The 20,058-nt window shown below is 42.9% G+C and overlaps 2 protein-coding genes across 3 annotated transcripts; one reads left to right on the top strand and one right to left on the bottom strand.

Annotated features, from left to right (window-relative positions):
• Nucleotides 1-641: 641 nt before the first annotated feature.
• On the bottom strand, nucleotides 642-6,446 carry cebpg (CCAAT enhancer binding protein gamma). 2 transcript variants are annotated; one of them, XM_034679890.1, is made up of 2 exons: nucleotides 6,272-6,446; nucleotides 642-4,087 (listed from the first exon to the last, which is right to left on the bottom strand). In XM_034679890.1, exon 2 carries the CDS (start codon nucleotides 3,985-3,987, stop codon nucleotides 3,493-3,495), a length of 495 nt encoding a protein of 164 aa, XP_034535781.1. In that variant the 5' UTR covers nucleotides 3,988-4,087; nucleotides 6,272-6,446; the 3' UTR covers nucleotides 642-3,492. The 2 variants fall into 2 exon arrangements, with proteins under 2 accessions (XP_034535781.1, XP_034535782.1); XM_034679891.1 differs by lacking the exon at nucleotides 6,272-6,446 and adding an exon at nucleotides 5,587-5,707.
• Nucleotides 6,447-14,760: 8,314 nt separating this feature from the next.
• On the top strand, nucleotides 14,761-17,878 carry cebpa (CCAAT enhancer binding protein alpha). The gene has a single exon (XM_034679885.1). The coding sequence runs from the start codon at nucleotides 14,987-14,989 to the stop codon at nucleotides 15,872-15,874; it is 888 nt and encodes a 295-aa protein (XP_034535776.1). The 5' UTR covers nucleotides 14,761-14,986; the 3' UTR covers nucleotides 15,875-17,878.
• Nucleotides 17,879-20,058: the final 2,180 nt, after the last annotated feature.

Below are 20,058 nucleotides of genomic sequence, written 5' to 3'. Positions count from 1 at the left end.
TGAAATGCAGTGGAAATGTGTTTTTGGTGATAAAGTTCATTTTCAAGGCAAAGAGGGACTTTGCAATTAATTGCAGTTGAGTTGATCACTCCTCATAACATTCTGGAGTATATGCAAATTGCCATTATAAAAACTGAAACAGCAGACTTTGTGAAAATGAATACTTGTGTCATTCTCAAAACTTTTGGCCATGACTGTAGTATGTAGTATTTAGTATGTAGTATGTGGCAGGCCGTTTTGAAAACAGCCAGTGAGTCATGTTGGATAAGGGGGCGTGTCTGTCAGCAAAAAGACTCCGGCTGAGCCTGTTGTCTCTCAGTAAGTGAAGCAGATGATTTCTGCTGATAACAGAACCATGTCTACAAGAGCAGCTATCATATCAAGTACAGCTTAATTAACTTAGTGTCCTCCATGTGGCTTTATGTTGACAATACACATCTGAACTAGTTAGAGAGGTTATAATTATCTCATGCACACAAGGAAGGACAGAAAGGACTTCAGGGGCTCTGTATGTATCAGTGTCTGTGTTCTTGTAGAATGAAACACTCAGTGTGAGAGTGTGAAGAAGTGGAGTGTTGTTGTGTCCAGGAACATGAACAGAAAACACATTCAACATAAAAATAAAAACTTGACCCACACAGTTGAACTTTTATATCTCATTTTAATTTAGAATGCACGTTAGCCCAGATTCCTCTGATATAAAAAAGCCGACAGAGTGACGACAGAAAAATGCTGCCCAGCAACATTCAGACTGAAGCAGAACACGACAGACATCCCAACACGACAACAATCTGTTTCCTGATTCACTCCACAAACACAACTTGTCTTTTTCTCTCAGTGCAGTGAGAACATTTAGCAGACACACACACACACACACACACACACACAGTGACCCCCCCCCCCCGCCCCTCTATCATGCAAAGACTTCTCCATAAACATGCTGCTTTTTGGAATTAGACTTTAGAAAACAACACAACGGAAAAGAGGAAAAGAAGAAGGCTGTGTGATGTGCAGCTCAGACAGCGGGCCGGGACGTTCCCACAACGTTAGGACGTGTTTCACTGAAGTTTCAATTCACTGATTGACAGGATCTACAATTTAACTGGCCTCAGATGCTTTCAGATATCTGAACCAACCGGATTTTTGGATACAATTCTTTTGGGGAAAATTCAGAATAATAGAAAAGTTGCTTTTGGAGTCGAAATGTTTCTATTTCTAACATGAGATCATTGAACTACAAATCCCACAGTGTGTTTGCCTCCAAAGCCCAACAATACCTGATCAATCTGGAGCCAAAATATGAATCTAAAGTAGAGCATGTTAACTTTATAGGTGGTTTATATGTTGTAGTAAAGGTTGAGGCTGTGAGTTGACATCAGTTCTGAGTGATAAAACATTAACTCTGGTTTAAGGACCATCTGAGGAGAGCATAAATGCAGGGTAACTGGGTTCAGAAGCAGGGGCTGCTGGGTATTGTAGTCAGAACATCAACCTGCTGGATCGTATGAAGAAAACAGTTCCAGATTTCTGAACACAATAAATCTGTAAAACTGAAGACAGAGATATGAAAACAAAAAAAGTCTGCAACAGTGTGACAGACATACTTTTTGTAATTTGATAAGAGTTTGACTACAGTCGACAGTTTGATAGAAACAGTGAAGGAACTATCTGGGAACATTTGGGGAACGCTGTAGGAAGGTTATTGGGGGGGCGTTGTGGGAACGTCGAGCTGAGCGGAGCAGCAGGACTCAGACAGACCACATTCCTGGAGGGAGGTGAAGCTCCTCACAAACACCCCACACCCGCACAAAGCTCACATAATTATGAAGTCTGATAACAACACAGGCGGTGGCCACGCCCCTCTTTGTGGTGTGCTGAAGGGGGGGGGTGAAGGACGCCTGTCCAGATCTGCTCTCAACTCATTAAAGGCCGCTTAACAAACCCTGTCCCGGTTTTAAAACGTGGATTTAACTAAAGCTGCAGCTCGCCGTTAAGTGTCTGACACATGAGGTGTCTGAGTCAGACCCCAACCACAAACACCTCCACCTGTCTGGACTGAGAAGGACCTCCAGGTGGAGGCGCTGGGTGGTGGGATTTGGTGGAGTCATGAACTCAGAGATCACTTTGTCTTTGTTTTTTAAACAGATAAACCCGGGGCTTTGGTCGATTTGAATTTACTCTCCAAACACAAGATGATGTTTAAAATCAACGGATCATTTAACGGACTCTGAATTTATCTTATTATCTTGTGTGACATTTTTTCATCCAATGGATCAACAGATCAGATCAGAACAGATCATCTTTGATTTCTTTAAGACGTGTAAATTTGGGTCTATTTCAAACGAATCAATCGCCTTTAATGATCTAAGAGTTGATTCTTTTTAAGCAGCGATAACTGCTTCAAAGTGATCAGGATGCTGTACTTGCAGCTCTTACAGTTCGAGCTGTCTGTGCAGCTACATCAGTTTCATACATGACCCAGTGACCCAGATTGTGAATAAAATTCCACCTTAACCGACTGACTCAGACACAAACATTAAAAGTACTCGATTCAAAAACAATCAGCCGCGTTAAGGACAACCCTGTGTTTCCTGGGAATCAGCTCGTATCTCACAGCGAGATTAAACTTCTGTGTTGATTTAAAAATACGTGTGGATGCTCTGCAAACCTAAAGACGTTCAGTGTTGATACAGACTCTTTAAAATCAATTGAATGAAGGCTGAAACTCTGAAAAACCAGAACTGTCCTTGAAACATCAACATGTAGTGAACTTACAAAACTCTCTCCACAGTTTCTTTAACTAGACATTTTAAAAACTCTTTGTAGAATAACAGAAGAAAATACACATCCTAAAAAAAGGGAATTTCATTAATTTACATCCACATCCGTTAGCTGCAGCGCTGCAGGGAGGTGAGTCAAACGTCCAGCCGGTCCGGCTTCTAAAAAGAGCCACCAGGAAGAGGAAACAGGAGGAGTGTTCTGGTTCCTACAGACGTCCGCTGGTTCAGTTTCTCAGATTGACTCTGTGAATCCTGAACGATGGACGGGGTCTCCTCACAGTCCTCCAATCAAGAGCATGCTGAATTAGTTTGACGTCACCTCGGATGACAGTCTGTTCTGCTGATGATCTCTGCTTCACTGAGTCTGCGTGAGATTCAGTTTTAAAGTCACCTCAGAGAATCAGACTGGAACTGCATAAAAACACTCTGAGTGGAAATGTCAATGAATCAGAACGTTTGGTAAAAATCATTCAAACTGTATTAATGGAATCATAGGACTACTGCGAATGACAAGTCCCCAGGAGGATTATGGGAACTCAGAGAGACGTTATGGCTGAGGGGAGGGGGGGAGGAGCTTTGAGAAATGAAGTAATAAACAAAGAAGTGCTGTGAGGAAGATGAAGATGTGACTCCACGTTTCAAAGTGACAGGAGTTTTTTAGAAAAGCTGCAGCCGGATTCTTAAATACAAACGTCCATGTTGCCCCGCCCCCTCACTGCCCATTAGTAGAGGCATTGTTGGGGGCGGGGCTGGTGCCGTCACCACCTGATGGCGGCTGGACATTGTCAGCCAGGTTGTGGGCGTGCTCCAGGAAGAGGTCTTTGAGCACGCTCAGCTCTTTGCTCAGCAGTTTGATCTTGGCCTCCAGCCGCTCGTTCTCCTCCTTCAGCTCGTTGACGCGCTGCTGAGTGTCCATCGCCTTCTGCTTGCTGCGCATGCGGCTCTTCTTCACCGCCAGGTTATTGCGTTCACGCCGCTGGCGGTACTCATCGCTGTCCTTGTCTGCGGAAGGCTTCTTCATCTCGCTGGGTGAGAGGGCGTTGTCGCCTTCTTCTAAAGGGTCTGCTGGGATGAGTTGAGGGACTTGCTGCGGTCCGGCGAGGCCTGCCGGCAGGGACGTGGTGTAGGTGGCGTGGGCCTGGCTCTGGATGACGCTCACGCCGTTGTGGTCAGTTGTGTTTAACTTCGCCTGCGACGGCCGGCTCATTAGGATGTGTTGCCTGCAGGTACTGATTTCTGAGTCTCCTCAGGTGTACAGATGAATCAGGGACAGGACGCAGAGAACAGAATCTTCACCTCGATGGAGCCTGGAGGAAAACGACAAGAGAATAAGACATTTAGAAAAACAATCAAATATACTCCTTTAATCCACAGAACAAACTTTGTTTTCATTTGATTATTAGGCCTGCAGTATCTGAAATCAGTCCTGCTTTATCTCTTTGCCCCAGCTGGTACATTGAGGGCCTGTCTCCACCAGTCGCTTTTTGTTTTTGCACTGGCAGCACCCACAATGTCAATTTCTACGTCCTTCTCACTGGTGCCAATTGTCGCAAGGTTATTTAAGTCTCACTGCACCTCAGCTTTAAAGACAGTCCCTCGGCACTGACTGCTACGATTATTTGAATGACCCTGTATGCTTAATAGTTGCTTCTATTTAAGGACCTGCTGCAAATTGCAATAGAAAGGAACTGCATTAGCAGAAGCCCTGGAGTGTGGTTAGTTTCCCCTCCTGTGTTATGACAAAGTTGATATGAGAACGCCATCAAAAGTGCATTTTCGTTTTTTGGCTGAAAGACTTTTTTCACGGAAACAACACGGCCGAAACAGAATGTTGTGATGACGCAAGCAAAAACCACGGCCAGTACGCGCTTGTCTGGATAAGAGCACAACGAAAATTACACTCTTAGAGTCTGTCAGCACACGTTTCACTGAGATCTACTCAGATCCTCTGCACTTCATCGGACAGTACTTGATCCGCATTATAAAGATCATTACTTGGATGTGGGAGTAAAGCAGCGCGCACGAGAAATTGATTTTAGTGAGGTTAGGTCACAATCAGAGCCATAAATGTGCCTGTGATCTCGACGACATTGGAAATGAGAGAAACCTCAATGTCTTTTTGTGAATAAATAAAGGTTTGAATTGAATTGAATTAATGCAATGGTAGGGGAGACTAGAGACAGTTGTAACATTTGACATTTATGTCTCTAACTTTGAGCTCCTTTTAACCCAGTGTGTTCAAACTGCTATGCAAACTAACTTCATGTGTCTGCTAATAAATTGCCCAGAAAATGCCTGTGCAACACAAACAGAAAATGCATGGCCTACTCCCTACTAACAATTGGCATAATAATTTATTTCTGTGTTTCAGTTTTCGGCCTTGGTTCCTCATTTTCGGTTTTTGGTTTCGGTCAACAATTTTCATTTCGGTGCATCTCTAGTGGACACAGGCCCTTAAAGTAAGATAGTTTGAAAAGGGATGCTGCAGCATTAATGATTAAAATTACTCATAAGTCATAATGCAGTGAGAAAAAAGGTCTGCATTTACCATGACATCCTGTTACATCATCCATAACCGGTGTCAGAGGATTTGGTCAGGTAAGAAGTGAAATCAAAAATGTTAAAACCTCAAAATTACATTTTCATTTTCTCTAATTATTACACTTGATTGCAAAAATCGAGAGATACTAAATCAAAAAACAATATCATATAAATGCATGGAGTCATGCGTCTGTGGTTCTCTGACACACAGGAACAAACATCTCATATTTTACATCTGCAGTCATCCTGCAGATTCTCAGCTGACCTCAATCCATCAATCAGGAGGCTTCACCTCCTCCGCTGCTGCTGCTGCTGCTCACAAACACTCTCCTCCTCCGCCCTAGTGTCCATGAACAGCAGCTCCTGAACCCATAATTGGTTGGGATTATTATTCTGTACGGCCAATTAGCAGCGGCGCTCTGATTGGTCGGCGCGTTGCCATGCAGCCAGTCAGCTGTGCGCAGAGAAAAGCGCTCCGGGTGGAAACCAGCAGAGCTCCGGATTGTTGCCTGCTGTTGCATCATCACCGCCTCTCTTTGTGCCGAGAGAGGGGAACTCCGGAGTCATGCGGGGCTGAGACCTAATCTGAGTTCTTAAAACACTTAAATGAAGTTTGATAAAATACAGAACACGACTAACGTCCCGATGAGTCCGACAGTTCCGCTCTTAAACGGTCACATTTGTATTTCAGAGCACTTTTAACAACTTTTTCCTCAGCAGTTAATTCACAACAACATATATATGTCTCACTTTTAATTCAACTGCTCATATATGTCTACTCCAGCCTTTAATATACTCATACCTACATGTTTACTTCCCTCCTAACGAGCCAGGACTCAGCTTGTTTAGCCGGGCAGCTAGCCAGCTAACTAGCTTCGACTGCTAGCAACCCCTAACCGCTCTACAAACCCTCTTTCTCGGCCCCACAGAGGCTTTAAAACACGGCTTACCTTCACGGTGCCGCGGTGGGGGGAACCATCCGTCAAAGTGTAAAAAGTAACAGTAAGAAAGTTGAAGTTAAATCCCGTCTGTGTGAGCTCTGAGTGTTTTTGTTTGGAACATGGAGAGGAGAGGATTGCGAAATCTCTTTTACCATGTACGGCAATGTCAGGCGTCAGCCAATCAGGAGCGAGGGGGCGGTAGCGAAGGAAGCGTCCAGCCAATCACAGGGGAGTGTGGTGCGAAGTGATGCAATGTTGCCAGTGATTGACAGCTCGCTCAGCCAATGGGAGGGAGATGTTTTCTGTCGATTTTGTTTATGTAATATGAGGTTGGTCAAATGAGTTCATACAGGCATGACTTCATGTTGGAATGACGATATTAAATCACAATGAAACTATTAATTGACACTTGATCAATGATGTATAAATAGCTCTTTACTATGCCTTCACTTTGAACAAGGAAACCTCATTAGAGTACCTTTCATTGAGGGGAAAGTGGTTTGTTGTCTGATGTAATACTTAAACTGAACAAGACTACTGCTGTCATATAAATTAAATAAAATGTGAATACATTGAAAAGATTATGTAAAAACACTGTCAAATAGAGCCCACTATCTTAGAGTTTCATTACCAATATCTGCTTTACTGGAATATTTCAACTTGGTAATAAAAGAACTCAAACTTGTTGTTGGGTGTAAATAAAGTGTAATGTTGTTTACCTCTGATTCCTGGTGGACGTGAAACTTTCTCTGAAGTTTCTCTTTGGCAGCAGCAGAAGTATCAAGCTCTTGTTTTGCTTTCTTGTGATTGCACAACAACTATTTTGTTTTCACCTTGGACTAAACCATGTCCGAACATGCTCACAGGAAAAAAGCTATCACTTTCATTTCACAGAGAACAGCCTTCACAGACATGACAAGGCGCTTCTGTGTAGCAGCAGTGTGTGCAGTGTTATTTCCTCTTCACTAGGTGCTAGAAGTTGCCAGAATCATCCACGGTTTCCTCTTTGAGTTCCATATAAAGTTTGGGGGGCTCTGCAAAGACAGATTTAAAACAGAGGAGCCCACATGTGTGGAGCAGAGGTGGAGAGATGTCACCGTTTGGGCTGCATTCAGAAAGCTGTAAGCACACATCTTTTATTAATTTGACTGGTGTTGTCTTTTGTCTTGTGAGACAGGCTGTATGTTATATGTATAGTCTTCAAGCACTTGCTGAGACAATGTAATGAACTCATCAGGGATGTGTTCTCCTTTAGAACCAGAGTTCACTCCAGGGATGTCTTTTTTTACAGGCTGTGGTCTCAGCATGATTCATAAACATTCTTTTAATGTGTTTTTCTGTTCTTGTAGAGGATGCTGAACGATACTTTTACCGGGCTCTCTTACTTATTACCCATCTGTATTAAATGCTTGATTCTGACCCTGTAACAACGGTCATTACATCTGAATAACAAGAGGGATGCCAGAGACAGCCTGATCCCACAAATCAAATCAGTCTATAGAAGGGAGTATGCGGCACATTTCACATCTCCCTGATGGAACTGAAACATATTATTTTAACATTTAAAATTGGTCAACATGAAACTTTAGATTTGTGGCAAATGTAAAGTGAAGGAGACATAAAGCAACTACAACATGATATGGGCGTTTGTCAGTGTGACAGGATTGGTTGAGTGAAAGCGGCAACTTTTAAAAGACTTAAAATGTTCAGTTTATTGTTTATTCTGGACGTAAATAAGCTGCTAAGAATATACCGCTGCCATGGAAGCACTACCAATCATTATACATGAACCCTTACACGACTTATACAATGTCTTTAAATCTGGGCCTTATTGTTTTTACATGTTTGTGTCTGAGTAAGTAAGTCTCTGAGATGAAAAAAAGGTTTGATTAAGTAGATTTCTTCTGTTTGCATCAAGTGGCAACCTCCGGCCGTGACGAATGTGCTAAAAGCTGCAGTTCTCCGACTGTCCACTATGGGCTGGCTATGGAAGTACTGGAAACCACATACACACCCATTCAAGAAAGACGATTTTTACAGTAGAAATAAACATATTAACAGCCTGGTACAAAAAATGAGTGGCTAATTTCTCTTTTATTGACACAGACTGTATGTGGGTGAATTTTTTGTATAAGTCTGTAGTTTAGAATATATTAATATTATGAGTTTTGCATAATTAGAGGATTTGATTGACAGACTGACACACTGTACCTGTAAGTGAGGAGGCTAAAGGCCCGTCTCAATTCCACCTCTTTGCGACTTGTTGGTCAACTGATGTAGGTTGAGTCAGAATTTCCAATATGGCACCTGCAGGCTTTATATGCTCCAGAAACAAATGGGTGACAACGTCCATGTTTTATACAGTCTATAGTTGGCACCTACTAAACAGGCTTTAAAGGATGCAACCTGTAGAGGTGGGCCTTTTTGTTGAACAGTGGGACACTACATTGTCATACCTGCAGAATCAGGTGTCTGCAGGAGATGCTGGTCTACCCCTGTCTGGATCAGTTAGTTTCATGGTCTTATTGTGTTTTACACAAATGTTAGATTCAAACTTACTATTTAAAAAATCCAAGTTCACCCAACCCTCACCTATGGTCATGAGCTGTGGGTCATGACCGAAAGGATAAGATCGCGGATACAAGCGGCTGAAATGAGTTTCCTGCGAAGGGTGTCTGGGCTCGGCCTTAGAGATAGGGTAAGGAGCTCGGACATCCGGAGGGAGCTCGGAGTAGAGCCGCTGCTCCTCCGCGTCGAAAGGAGTCAGCTGAGGTGGTTCGGGCATCTGATAAGGATGCCTCCCGGACGCCTCCCTTTAGAGGTGTTCCGGGCACGTCCAACTGGGAGAAGGCCCCGGGGTAGACCCAGAACGCGGTGGAGGGATTATATCTCCCGCCTGGTCTGGGAACGCCTCGGGATTCCCCAGGAGGAGCTGGAAAGTGTCGCCGGGGAGAGGGATGTCTGGGTCAATTTGCTTGGACTGCTACCCCCGCGACCCGACCCCGGATAAGCGGAAGAAAATGGATGGATGGATGGAAGTTCACACACTTACACAAACAACATACCTTTATGAGACAGCTAAAGATGAGCAACTCCCATATTTCTGTCAATCGCTTCTTGTAGCTTAAAAGAAAGAGGTAATGGCTGTTTCCTGATTTAAAAGAAGCATCTTACTCTTAAATAAAAACTGCTTGTTGTAGATCAATATAGCCAATTTTATATTGTTAGTACAAGGCAGGGTTTTTATGCACCTGTGACGCTTCGCCTTCAGTGTGAAGGTCAAAGAGGTAAAATATTTGGACCAAGTTGTCCCACTGCTGAGCTGGGATTGGAGGTGGAGGTGTGACAGAGGTGGGAGGGAATCAATGTAAAACAATAGAGATGGCTGCAACATAACGTGTAAGGGAAGTGTATGTACTTTATCTATTTTGGTCTTATCTGGATTACTTCTTTTGACTGTGGGAAATCAAAAATCTGAGTGTGATTTATTCCTTAGCAGTGTCCAACTTGAACCAAAGTTCACATCAAGGTCTAAATTTGTGAATGAAATCATCGTATTAATCCTTAAACTTGATATAAAAGCTGAGACGATCGTTAATGTGTTTCTGTATCGCTTGCGTAACAATAAAGGACGACGAGATGAACAGAAAAAGTCGAGTAAACAAAGGCTGGCTTCAGCATGAATACTCTGCTGTGTGCTCAGTCAGAGAGGTCAAAGGTCAACACGCCCGGTCTGAGTCATCCACTAACTGTGTGCCAAGTCAAACTACCTCTGTACTGACAGTATGGAGTACAGTCTGTACTGAAGGTGACAGAGTAATGTAACACTCTCTTCATGTTCTGGAGGAGAAATGATTAGTGATAGTTCCACGTCCTGTTTCATATTAAAATGTCTCATGTTGTTTTCTCTTTTCTTTTTGACTCTCTCCGCTTTGAACTAACTTCTCATTTCTATTAAACCTTGTATTGGGATATATTTTCACCAGAGCTACTTTGACTGGACAGCCAAACTGGAGCACTGACTTTCACAGGGTTTGATCATAAACACCTTAACTACTTCCATTTAAGTGTCAAGTTCAAGATGTATACTGATGTTACATTCCTATGTATATTTATGACTTTATAAAGTAACACAAGTCTAAAGTCTCTGATAGCATGAGCACTTCTGTATTTAGAGAGTTGTCTGAAATGCATCAGTGGGAAGATGGAAAAGAAGAGAGTGGTTGTGCGTGAACAAATTTGTATTATAGACGTTTATGATGGTATAAAACTGGACAGATGGAGGATCATACTTGTCATGCATCACAGCTGCTTCTTGTCCTCAAAGGCCACCGTCGCTTCTTGAGCTTCACCATGGGAGGAGTGAGCAGGGGAGCGTTTCAAGCTAGAATCTGACCCTTAAGTATCACCATTTCCACACATTATCATACCCTTGAGGCAGTTAGGGACACTTTCTCATGTTGTCCTCGATCCCTGCTCGTGTTGTACTCACTCTCACGTGTACGTCCCTTTTGAAGAAAAGTGTCTTTAAGCATCCAAATGAAATTTTAACAAAAAGATTTAAGTCCAAAGTCAAGAGAGAAAGAAAATGTTCTACAGACGGTCTGTTGCAACACAGCATAAATAGTTGATTTTAAATCAAGTCCTGCCTCTGATAAGGCTTTTAAGACCCCTTGAATATCCTTGAATTTACCCTGAAATGCCCTTTTGTTTCTGAAATCATCATCAATGTCTGAAGTTTTTTTCAAGAACCCCTGAACCTTCTCACAAATCCAAACATTATTCTGATGATGATTCATGAGCCTCCTCAGTGATCTATTGGTTTCCTCAAGACCCCCCTCCTCTTCGTTTTCATCATTATGATGGAATAAAAACTCCCCAACCTGCACTTGAACTTTCTCAATGGCTCTTCAGACTCCCACAGGCTTTCTACTACTCCTTAAAAGACTGATGGGAACTCTTCAAGGACCTCACAGTTATATTTAAACACCCCTCTGAGGTCACTGAAGACCTCTGACACTTCTTTAATGATCAACTGAGTCTCTTCAAGGACTTCAGAACCGCTCAGAGGTTCATCAAATCTCCTGACATGTTCTCTCTGGAACTCCTCAAGGACCTCAAGGTTAGAACGTACATGATCACTGAAACAGCCTTGAAGACTCATTGAACCTTGACCTTCGATTGTGACCAACCAAACGAGCCACCTGAAGGAGTAATGAAAGTTCTTCATCCTCAATCATAGGAAAGAATCCCACGGACCTTGTAGGGCAAAAATACCTGCTCAAGGATTCCTGGAATGTTCTCAAGGATTTTAGAAACCTTCCTTGATTTCCTTAAACACCTGATGCCCAAGGTAACTCCCTAATTTTCAGTGCAACTTTGATTCTCCCCAAACACAGGAACCTGTTTCAGTGGTTCTTGGTTCCTGTTCAAGTACCATTATTACTGTGAGAATCTGCTCAAGGATTTATGGACATTTCTTTGGACCCAACTTAATCCAACATTCCTCCTTGAAAATTGTCAGACACCTTGGACTTCTCCAAGGACCCTCTCAAAGTTTTGCTGCATAAATAACCAGTTTTATTACTCACACATTTGTATGATTGATACAAAGACTCACTTGTACACTCAAACCTTTTCGTGGAGTCCTCAAAGCTCCTACAAGAGTTTTGAAACATCTGTAAGGACGCTAACATCTTAAAAAGTATTCCAAAGCACCTCTCAGACTTCCTCAATGACTCGTTAAACTTAACATAAATGATCTCCAGGATTTCCAAAACCAAACATTGAATTTTCTTTACCAATTTTCTTTTACTCTATGTGGACAACCAAAGCATCTTCAAGGACCATACAGCCTCCTCTTTGAACCATGACCCCCTACACATTCCTCCCTGACTTCACAAACTTTTTCCAGGCCCCATAATACCCCTCAATGACCCAAAAATCTCCCCACAAAGTAAACCATGACAGCTTCAGGGAGTGTAGAAGCTCCTCAAGGACGTTTGGATCATATTCAAGGACAACCGCATCATAAAAATATTCTCAAAGAACCTTTGAATTTCTTAAACCACCCGACACACTTGAAATATGATCTCCAGAACCTCTTCAAGGACTCAGCCTTTAACCTCTCTGTGGATCTCCTGATCATTAGACCTCTAATGAGCTTCCCATGGTTTGATAGATTATAGTCTGTAGTCTCTGGATCATTAATATATCCTCAAGGACCTTTCAAATTTCCCTAAAGATCCAGTAAAACTCTCAAGGGATCTCAAGGACATCTTTTACAAAAACTTGACTGTCTTTAAGACCTTAACTTCGCGCTCAGTCTGGTTTCGTGAGGATCTTTAAATCCTCCAGGATCTCATCGAGTCCCACAAGTCTCTCAAGGAGGAGTTTTTGAAAAGCACCTCCTCTCTCTGCTTCTGTTTGATGAATTTAAGTGTTTAAACTCAACTTAATTAACTTGAATAAACCTCTAGACAGACCCCCACTGACTCCTTAAACCATTAAAGTGCTTGTGGCTCTATTGACGGTCAAGCCTCAAAAAAATCCACCTGAACCTTCTCAAGGAACCATAGACGCTCCCCAAGGACTGTGAGAATATGTTCAATCATCCTTGTGTCATAAAAATAAACTCAACACCTCTGAAACTCTCTTAAAGACTTGTCAAATTTACCCAAACTAAACCAACAATCTCTCAAATTGTCTAAACAGAGACATGGTGTTCCTTGATGAGCTGTACTGTACAGTGTTCAAGATCTATATAAGCCCTTCAGTCTCTTTGTGGACTACCAGAACCTCTTAGATGAGATCTGCAACCTCTTGAGGCTGCATGTCTTCAGAACAGCTTTAATTTGTGGAATAAAAGTGTCAGCGCTAAACTTTAAAACTTTAGAGGATCACTTTCAACAAGGACTGTCTTCAAGGATATGCTTTGAGATGTCTTGAAAATCCTCAGAAGCTCACCAGTGTCACTTTTAACATCCATTGTAAAAATATGTAGTTTTAATCTCTCTTTAGAGGTTACTTCCAGATTTTTTAAGTAAAGGCTAGAAATAGAAATAAAACATTACCTTAATATCAGAAATCAAGAGATTATAGATTATAGATTTTTATATCACAACAACTGGGATACATATAAAACTGAAGGATAAACAAAACTTGTTGAATTAATGCAGAAAATAAATAAATAATCCTGTCAGAGAAAAAGACCCAGCTGAGCTCTGACTGTGTTCCGCCGACAGGGGGAGCTCCAGGCCGTTTGTTCAGCCTCTCTGCAGATCACACGGAGTCACCTCACAGCACCGATGTGAACCGTCTTACCCCTGATACCCCTGCAAGACCCCCCCACTCCCACTCCCTCACCCCACTCCCTATCTGCCCCATGTGCGCGCTGTCATAAGGATGATTAATCGATTAAAATCAACTAGCCGCCCCTTTTTAAGGAAGGCACATAAAACACCAGGAGAAATTAAATGTTTAAAACAAGCCTGTTTGAATTTGTCATCTGATCAAATCACATCTTTTATAGGAGAAAATAAAAGTTTTATGAATTATTGTTATTTTAAAAAATGATGTTTTCACTTTAAACTATAAATAAACGACTCTTACAATTACAGTAAATACAAATCTATAATTTTGCCTTTCTTAATTTGATTTTCCTCCTCTTTTATATTTTTTTTATTAACAATTAGCCTTCTGAAAAAAAAGATTAAACATAAAGGAACCTTCAGTTAAATTCGTCAGAGCTCATCTCTGGGTGATTCACGCCTTCAGTGGATCATAAACGCAATAACCTGCCGGCTTTGATCGACGCCGCTGGGAAGATAACACACACACACACACACACACACACACACACACACACACACACACACACACACATACACACACACACACACACACACCGTGCAGGAATCTGTCAGTTTAATGTCTCAGCGCCTGCAGGCAGACACACACATCTTTATTATGAGATGAATATTAGGCACAGGGCGCCTCTGGCTTTATTGGTGTTTTATCCTGCAGCTCTCATAATAAAAGTTAATTCTGTTGAACTAGTTCTCTCACTGATGTTCCCACAATGAAGCGCAGAGAGACTCAAATTATCTGCAACGAATAAACACAGTCTAAAGTGGAAAGTGGATTTAAATATAAATTGGTAAAAAGCGGTGTTTGTGTATTATATTGGTGCCGTTTGGCGCGCTGGTCTTTGGGTCTAAATGGTCCCACAGTCGTGTTCGTGCGTCTGATCCAGAATGAGACCTGAACTAAAATCAGACATCTCCAAACGGAGCTGGTTCTGAGGGGCTGAACACAGGGAGTAATTAACATTTAATTTCAGTTTGCCTCTGCAAAATGTTGACAGTGGGTTAAATCCAGGGCTGTGTGGTGCATATGTGCGTGTGTGTGTGTGTGTGTGTGTGTGTGTGTGTGTGTTCCCGCCCACTCCTCCCTCCTGCTATATAACCCCACAGTTTGACAGCTCAGAGTTTACTGAGCAGGAGGAATCAGACCGACAGTCTGCAGCCCGAGCACGCTCCTCTCTGTATCAGAAATCAAACCTGTTAAACCTTCACGAGCTGAAGTGCAGCGTCCCCGTGCATGTCTGCAGGTTTCTGACCCCCCCCCCTCCCTCTCACCTGGGGACCCCGACTTCTTTTTCAGACTTACTGCAAACTGGATTCTCGGAGCTCCTCGCCATGCTTGCCCGGGTTTAGATTCTCAATGGAGCTGTCAAACTTGTACGAGGTCGCGCCCCGGCCCCTGATGACCAGCCTGAACCACGGCCAGCAGCCCACCCCCGGCTACAGAGACCCGGCAGACCTCGGTGGGGAAATCGGAGACAACGAGACCTCCATCGACCTGAGCGCTTACATCGACCCTTCTGCTTTCAACGACGACTTCCTGGCCGACCTGTTCCACCACAGCTCCCGACAGGAGAAGCTCAAGATGATGAACGGAGAGTACGACTCGGGGCCGTGTGGCCCGGGGCCCCAGCAGCACTACATGCCCAACTACATGGAGTCTAAAATGGAGCCCATCTACGAGCACAACCCGCAGCGCATCAGACCGGTGGCCATCAAGCAGGAACCCCGGGACGACGAGGACCTGAACTCGGGTATGCCTCCAACCTACCACCACCCGCATTCCCAGCAGTACTCCCAGCATGCCCAGCAGCAGCAGCAGCAGCAGCAGCCGCACCTGCAGTACCAGATTGCTCACTGCGCGCAGACCACCATGCATCTCCAGCCGGGTCATCCGACCCCTCCGCCGACCCCTGTCCCCAGCCCACACCAGCACCATCATCACCACCAACACCAGGGCGGCATGAAGCTGCTGGACCATCATCGGGGTGGAGGGAAGTCCAAGAAAAACGTCGACAAAAGCAGTCCGGAGTACCGGCTGAGGCGCGAGCGCAACAATGTGGCCGTGCGTAAAAGCAGGGACAAGGCCAAGATGCGTAATATGGAGACACAGCAGAAAGTGGTGGAGCTGAGCACCGACAATGACAGACTGAGGCGGAGGGTGGAGCACCTGACCCGAGAGCTGGACACGTTACGGGGCATCTTCAGACAGCTGCCGGACGGATCCTTCAAACCCATGGGCAGCTGAGAGACTACTGACCCGGACTGGGACCAGACTGGAGATGGACTGGTACACTGCTGGATTTATTCACACAAACGGTTCGACGTGTGTTCTGGTTTTCGGACGGACTGAGAGGAGAGACTGGCAGCTGATGTGTTCACTGCAAAAAAACAAAAAACATGACAGTTCAGTTTGACTTTCAAGGAGCCTGAAGACTTTAATTTTCTCTTTCAAATAATCTGCAAATATTTCTGGAGAAAGATGAAAAATCAAACAACTCTGCAGACTCAAAACATTTTAAAATATTTAAAGATGTTATCTCAGAACCAGAAAACTCTAAAGCCTCAGACAGTTTCTGTGTTTCAGGACATTTCCTGAAAGAAATGTCAGATGAAAACTGGACAGAGTGACTGGAACATTCCTTCAACAGTGAACTGGAAACAGGTGAATCATGCCACCTTAACATCCTTGGAGAAAATCAGACTTTAGTGGACTTTGTAAAGACGAACTGACTTGGTCAGACTGTATTTTTTTTCCTTTTTTGCAGTGTTCATGTGCCTTTTAAAACTTTTGTGCAAAAGCCGATAAGCTCGTTCCCCTGCAGATCCACACAACAGAGGACTGGTTGTTTCTGTGCCTTATTCCCGTACACACTGTGTGCACGACACACTCTACTCACATATCAGTGCAGCTAAGGTAGGGCACGGTGGAGGTGATCCAAAATCAGCCTGTTGTGCATGTCATTGTTTTGTTTTGTACATCTCCATATCCTCCCTCCTGTGTCTCTGCAGAGCTATGAAATGCAAAGTGCACGCTGCTTGCATATAGGCTGAACTGTGTATGTATGTTTATGGACTTTTGCTCATTTTCTTCTGTTGCTCCTCATGAATGAGCTCTGGTACTCTTCACACATGTTTTTGATGATGTGTATATACATCATGATGATAAGCAGAGTGTTAGCTGTGCAGCTGTGATTACATTCATTCTAAGAGACAGAAAAATCCTCTACTTTTCAATAGACTTCCAGTGTTTTGATCTCAGTTTGCTGCAAATTTTGGTCAAATATTTGAGCGGCTTTCAGATCCCCAACACTGTTCTTGTATTTTTTTTTTCATGCACTAAAACAAGTTTAAGGTTTAAAAGTCCTGCAGCATCAAAAAAAACATGTAGAGTTGATAAATGCATCTCAAACTTTTGAATTATGACACCATGAAATGCAACATCCTTCCCGCTCAGAACAAGGCGGGTTCCTCTGTCTGTTCCCTGGAATATTAACAATGTGCAGAAATGATTTGTTTTGCATTTTATAGAAAGGATGATAAATGATCCACCAAATCTGCATCTGGTGATAAAATGCCAAAGTGAATAATAATTTAAAAGCAATCAAAAAGCAATGACTGGAATTCAAACTGTGGTACCTGCTGCTTTCTGTCACGCTCCTGTGGAAACCAAACATCTCTGGACTGCTGCTTCATTTAGAGCTGATTCTGATGATTTTTAATAGTTGAAAACATTCTTAAATAACAATTTTCTGCAGACTCTGCAGCCTTTGAGATGTGTTGTTTTTCCAGAGACCTGATAGTAAGAGCAGCTTTTTTCTCATATGCACTATTCGTCGTCAGATGAAGCACAGAGTCGAACAGAAAATCTTTCATGTGTTGCTGATTTACAGACAAAAACAAACTAAAACAAAATGTGAAAAGGGTTTCTATGCAACGTGTCTCTTCCTCTTTTACACACTCACACACTCACACACACACACAGTGCCTTCTGATCCTCTGAGATGACCTTTGACCTCTTGCTGATCTGCTTGTGTTGCTCTGCAGAGAAAGGTGTTTAGAGAAGATGATTGGTGTCAGCGAGGACAAAGGAAGCACTTTTTATACAAACTGGTGTTAAAGCAGCGTTTGTGTCAAAGATAACGTCTCAATTGTAAAATAAGCCTATATATAAATATATATATAAATAAATATATATATAAAATGCCAAAAAATCTGAATTATTATAATAAAAGAGCTTGTTTTATCTGAATCTGTTGTGAGTTTGGTGTGTTTATTTGTTTCTGAAGTCACCTTTAGTTTACAGCTTTTCTCCTCTGATTTTACAACACAAACATTTATATCAAGTTCAGTGTCTTTGTCATTTCTTCATACATCATGCAGTCCATAGGAGGCGCTCACAGAACTATCAGTCTACAGATAAATCATCACAGGCCGGGGTTTATGTAAGCTGAGGATTTAGGATTCAAAAGTTAACTTTACAAATAGAAAATCAGCGGGTATGCCAGTATCCTTCACAAGACTCTGATCAAGACTTTAAAGTATCTTTCATGCATGTTTAAATAATTAACCAGCTTTAACTGAAGCTTCCTTTATTGCTTTTTTTAGCAAAAGATGCAAAAGAGTGGGTCACCGACTCGTGCAAGGCCCGGTGGTTCGATCATGGATGGAACTCGCTCAGAGCCAGGAGGGCTAAATGTTCAAGGGTCCCAGAAACCAGAGCCTCCTGGAGAGGTGACTCCATGATCTGAGGAGAATCATGATTGAACTAACCTTCAATATCAGCCAAGTTAAATCAAACTTTTACCTTTATACATTCTTTTCTTATTTGCACGATAGCGCGGCTGCACAGTGCAAGACGCCCGTATCAGAGTAGGGGACGTAAATGAGTGAGCTGCGTCACAGCCCTAATTTAAGAATTGTAGGTTGTGTTTTCTAAGTGTGGGTCTAACATTAAGGATGCAGTTTCAAATAACAGCTGCACTTCACGGCTGAGAATTGGCTGAAAAATGTCTTTGAATGCAACAGCTGAAGGTTACAAACAGCAGGTCGAGGAGGAGCGGGGCCTCTCGAAATCTTTGCAGAGGGTCGATTCACTCTTAATCAGGGGTGCACTCGGGCTGTTTGAGGGGCAGGGGCTGAATAAATATGAAAAAGGCCTCAGCTCTATGCCGTGGGGCACGGGCATGCAGTAAGATGTGGTGAAAAACAGTGCATGGTGAAGTTTAAAATATCAATGAGAGTGTAATACCTCCTTTGGAATAAAACACGTAGAATAAATATCTCTCTTATCAATCAACAAAGACACATGTAATGATGTGAGGACATACTTTCTAAGGGGTCAATCATCGTCACCCCATTTCTGAACATGCTGAACACACACTCATGCACAGAAAGGATCCTATGGACATGCACTAAAGAAGGCGTCAAAGTAAGAAGGCTTCACACAATCAAACGCCTCAAACAGCCGGAGTTTGGTGCTACACTAGCATCTCTTCAGCAACCAGTCCCAATGTCCAAACTCCGGTCTGTGCAGGGTCTTGAACAGGGGACTCTCTGGTTCTCAGAAAAAACAGAAAGTCAGGGCAGAGGGGATCACAAGAGAACGTTTTTGCTGTAGGCGTCTGTGGAGGCCAACTTTTTCTAACTGTAACATTTATCCATCAAACTTGCTCCTGAGAGGGCACGCTAATATCTCTATCTATTACAGGGACATCAATGAGGGCATGCTGTTCTCCCTGAATACACCTCTGGTCCTGATGCAGCCACAGCTCCTCCTGTGTGTAACCAGCAGGCTGATTCTGGGTAGAACTTTAACTTTAAAGGGTAATTCTGGCATATTCAAAACCTAAGCCCTATTATTCTGTCACTTAACTTTGGGTCAAAACTACCTGTAACATTGCAGCCTGTATAAAAAAAATGGATGACATGGCACCCCCCCTAAAGTGAATCCAAAACCTTTAAAGCTCCCCCTACTGTCTGGATGTTAAAAAGAGTGGATTTGGCATTATGATTAATCTACAGAAGCGGTTCTAAAAGTTTTTGCATTTTCATAAAGAGCCAAAAATTGTGATTAAAAAACCCAGAATGACTGTCCACAGCAGTAGTGCTTAAATCTCCAGAACTCAGGAGTTGCTGGTCTCCCCCCGCCTCCATCAGTTAGTTTATTTTTGTTGTTCTTATTTTAATGAATTTAATTTGCTGTAGAGCTCCTCCTGCTTTAACAGCTGCTGTGACTGGACCTTTAGACGATCTGACATCTCCTCCCTTTGAAGTTTCACGAGTTGGACGGCTGTACATTGCTTCAGCGATTGAAAACGAAAGCCAAAGCCTGTTTATTATGTATTTATGCTTGTATTTAACCTCCTGCCAACATCTTGAACCAAACAAAAGAATCAGCAGCATGAGAAACCTCAAATCTGTCAGTTGCCT

The sequence above is a fragment of the Notolabrus celidotus genome, chromosome 3 (genome assembly GCF_009762535.1).
Source record: "Notolabrus celidotus isolate fNotCel1 chromosome 3, fNotCel1.pri, whole genome shotgun sequence".
NCBI lineage: Eukaryota > Metazoa > Chordata > Actinopteri > Labriformes > Labridae > Notolabrus > Notolabrus celidotus.
The sequence above is the reverse complement of the archived record's forward strand: the minus strand, read 5'-3'. Positions and strand labels throughout refer to the sequence as shown.

Bases quoted from the DNA above. Each gene is read 5' to 3' on its own strand.
- cebpa (XM_034679885.1), top strand. From the start codon at position 14,987: ATGGAGCTGTCAAACTTGTACGAGGTCGCGCCCCGGCCCCTGATGACC.
- cebpg (XM_034679890.1), bottom strand. From the start codon at position 3,987: ATGAGCCGGCCGTCGCAGGCGAAGTTAAACACAACTGACCACAACGGC.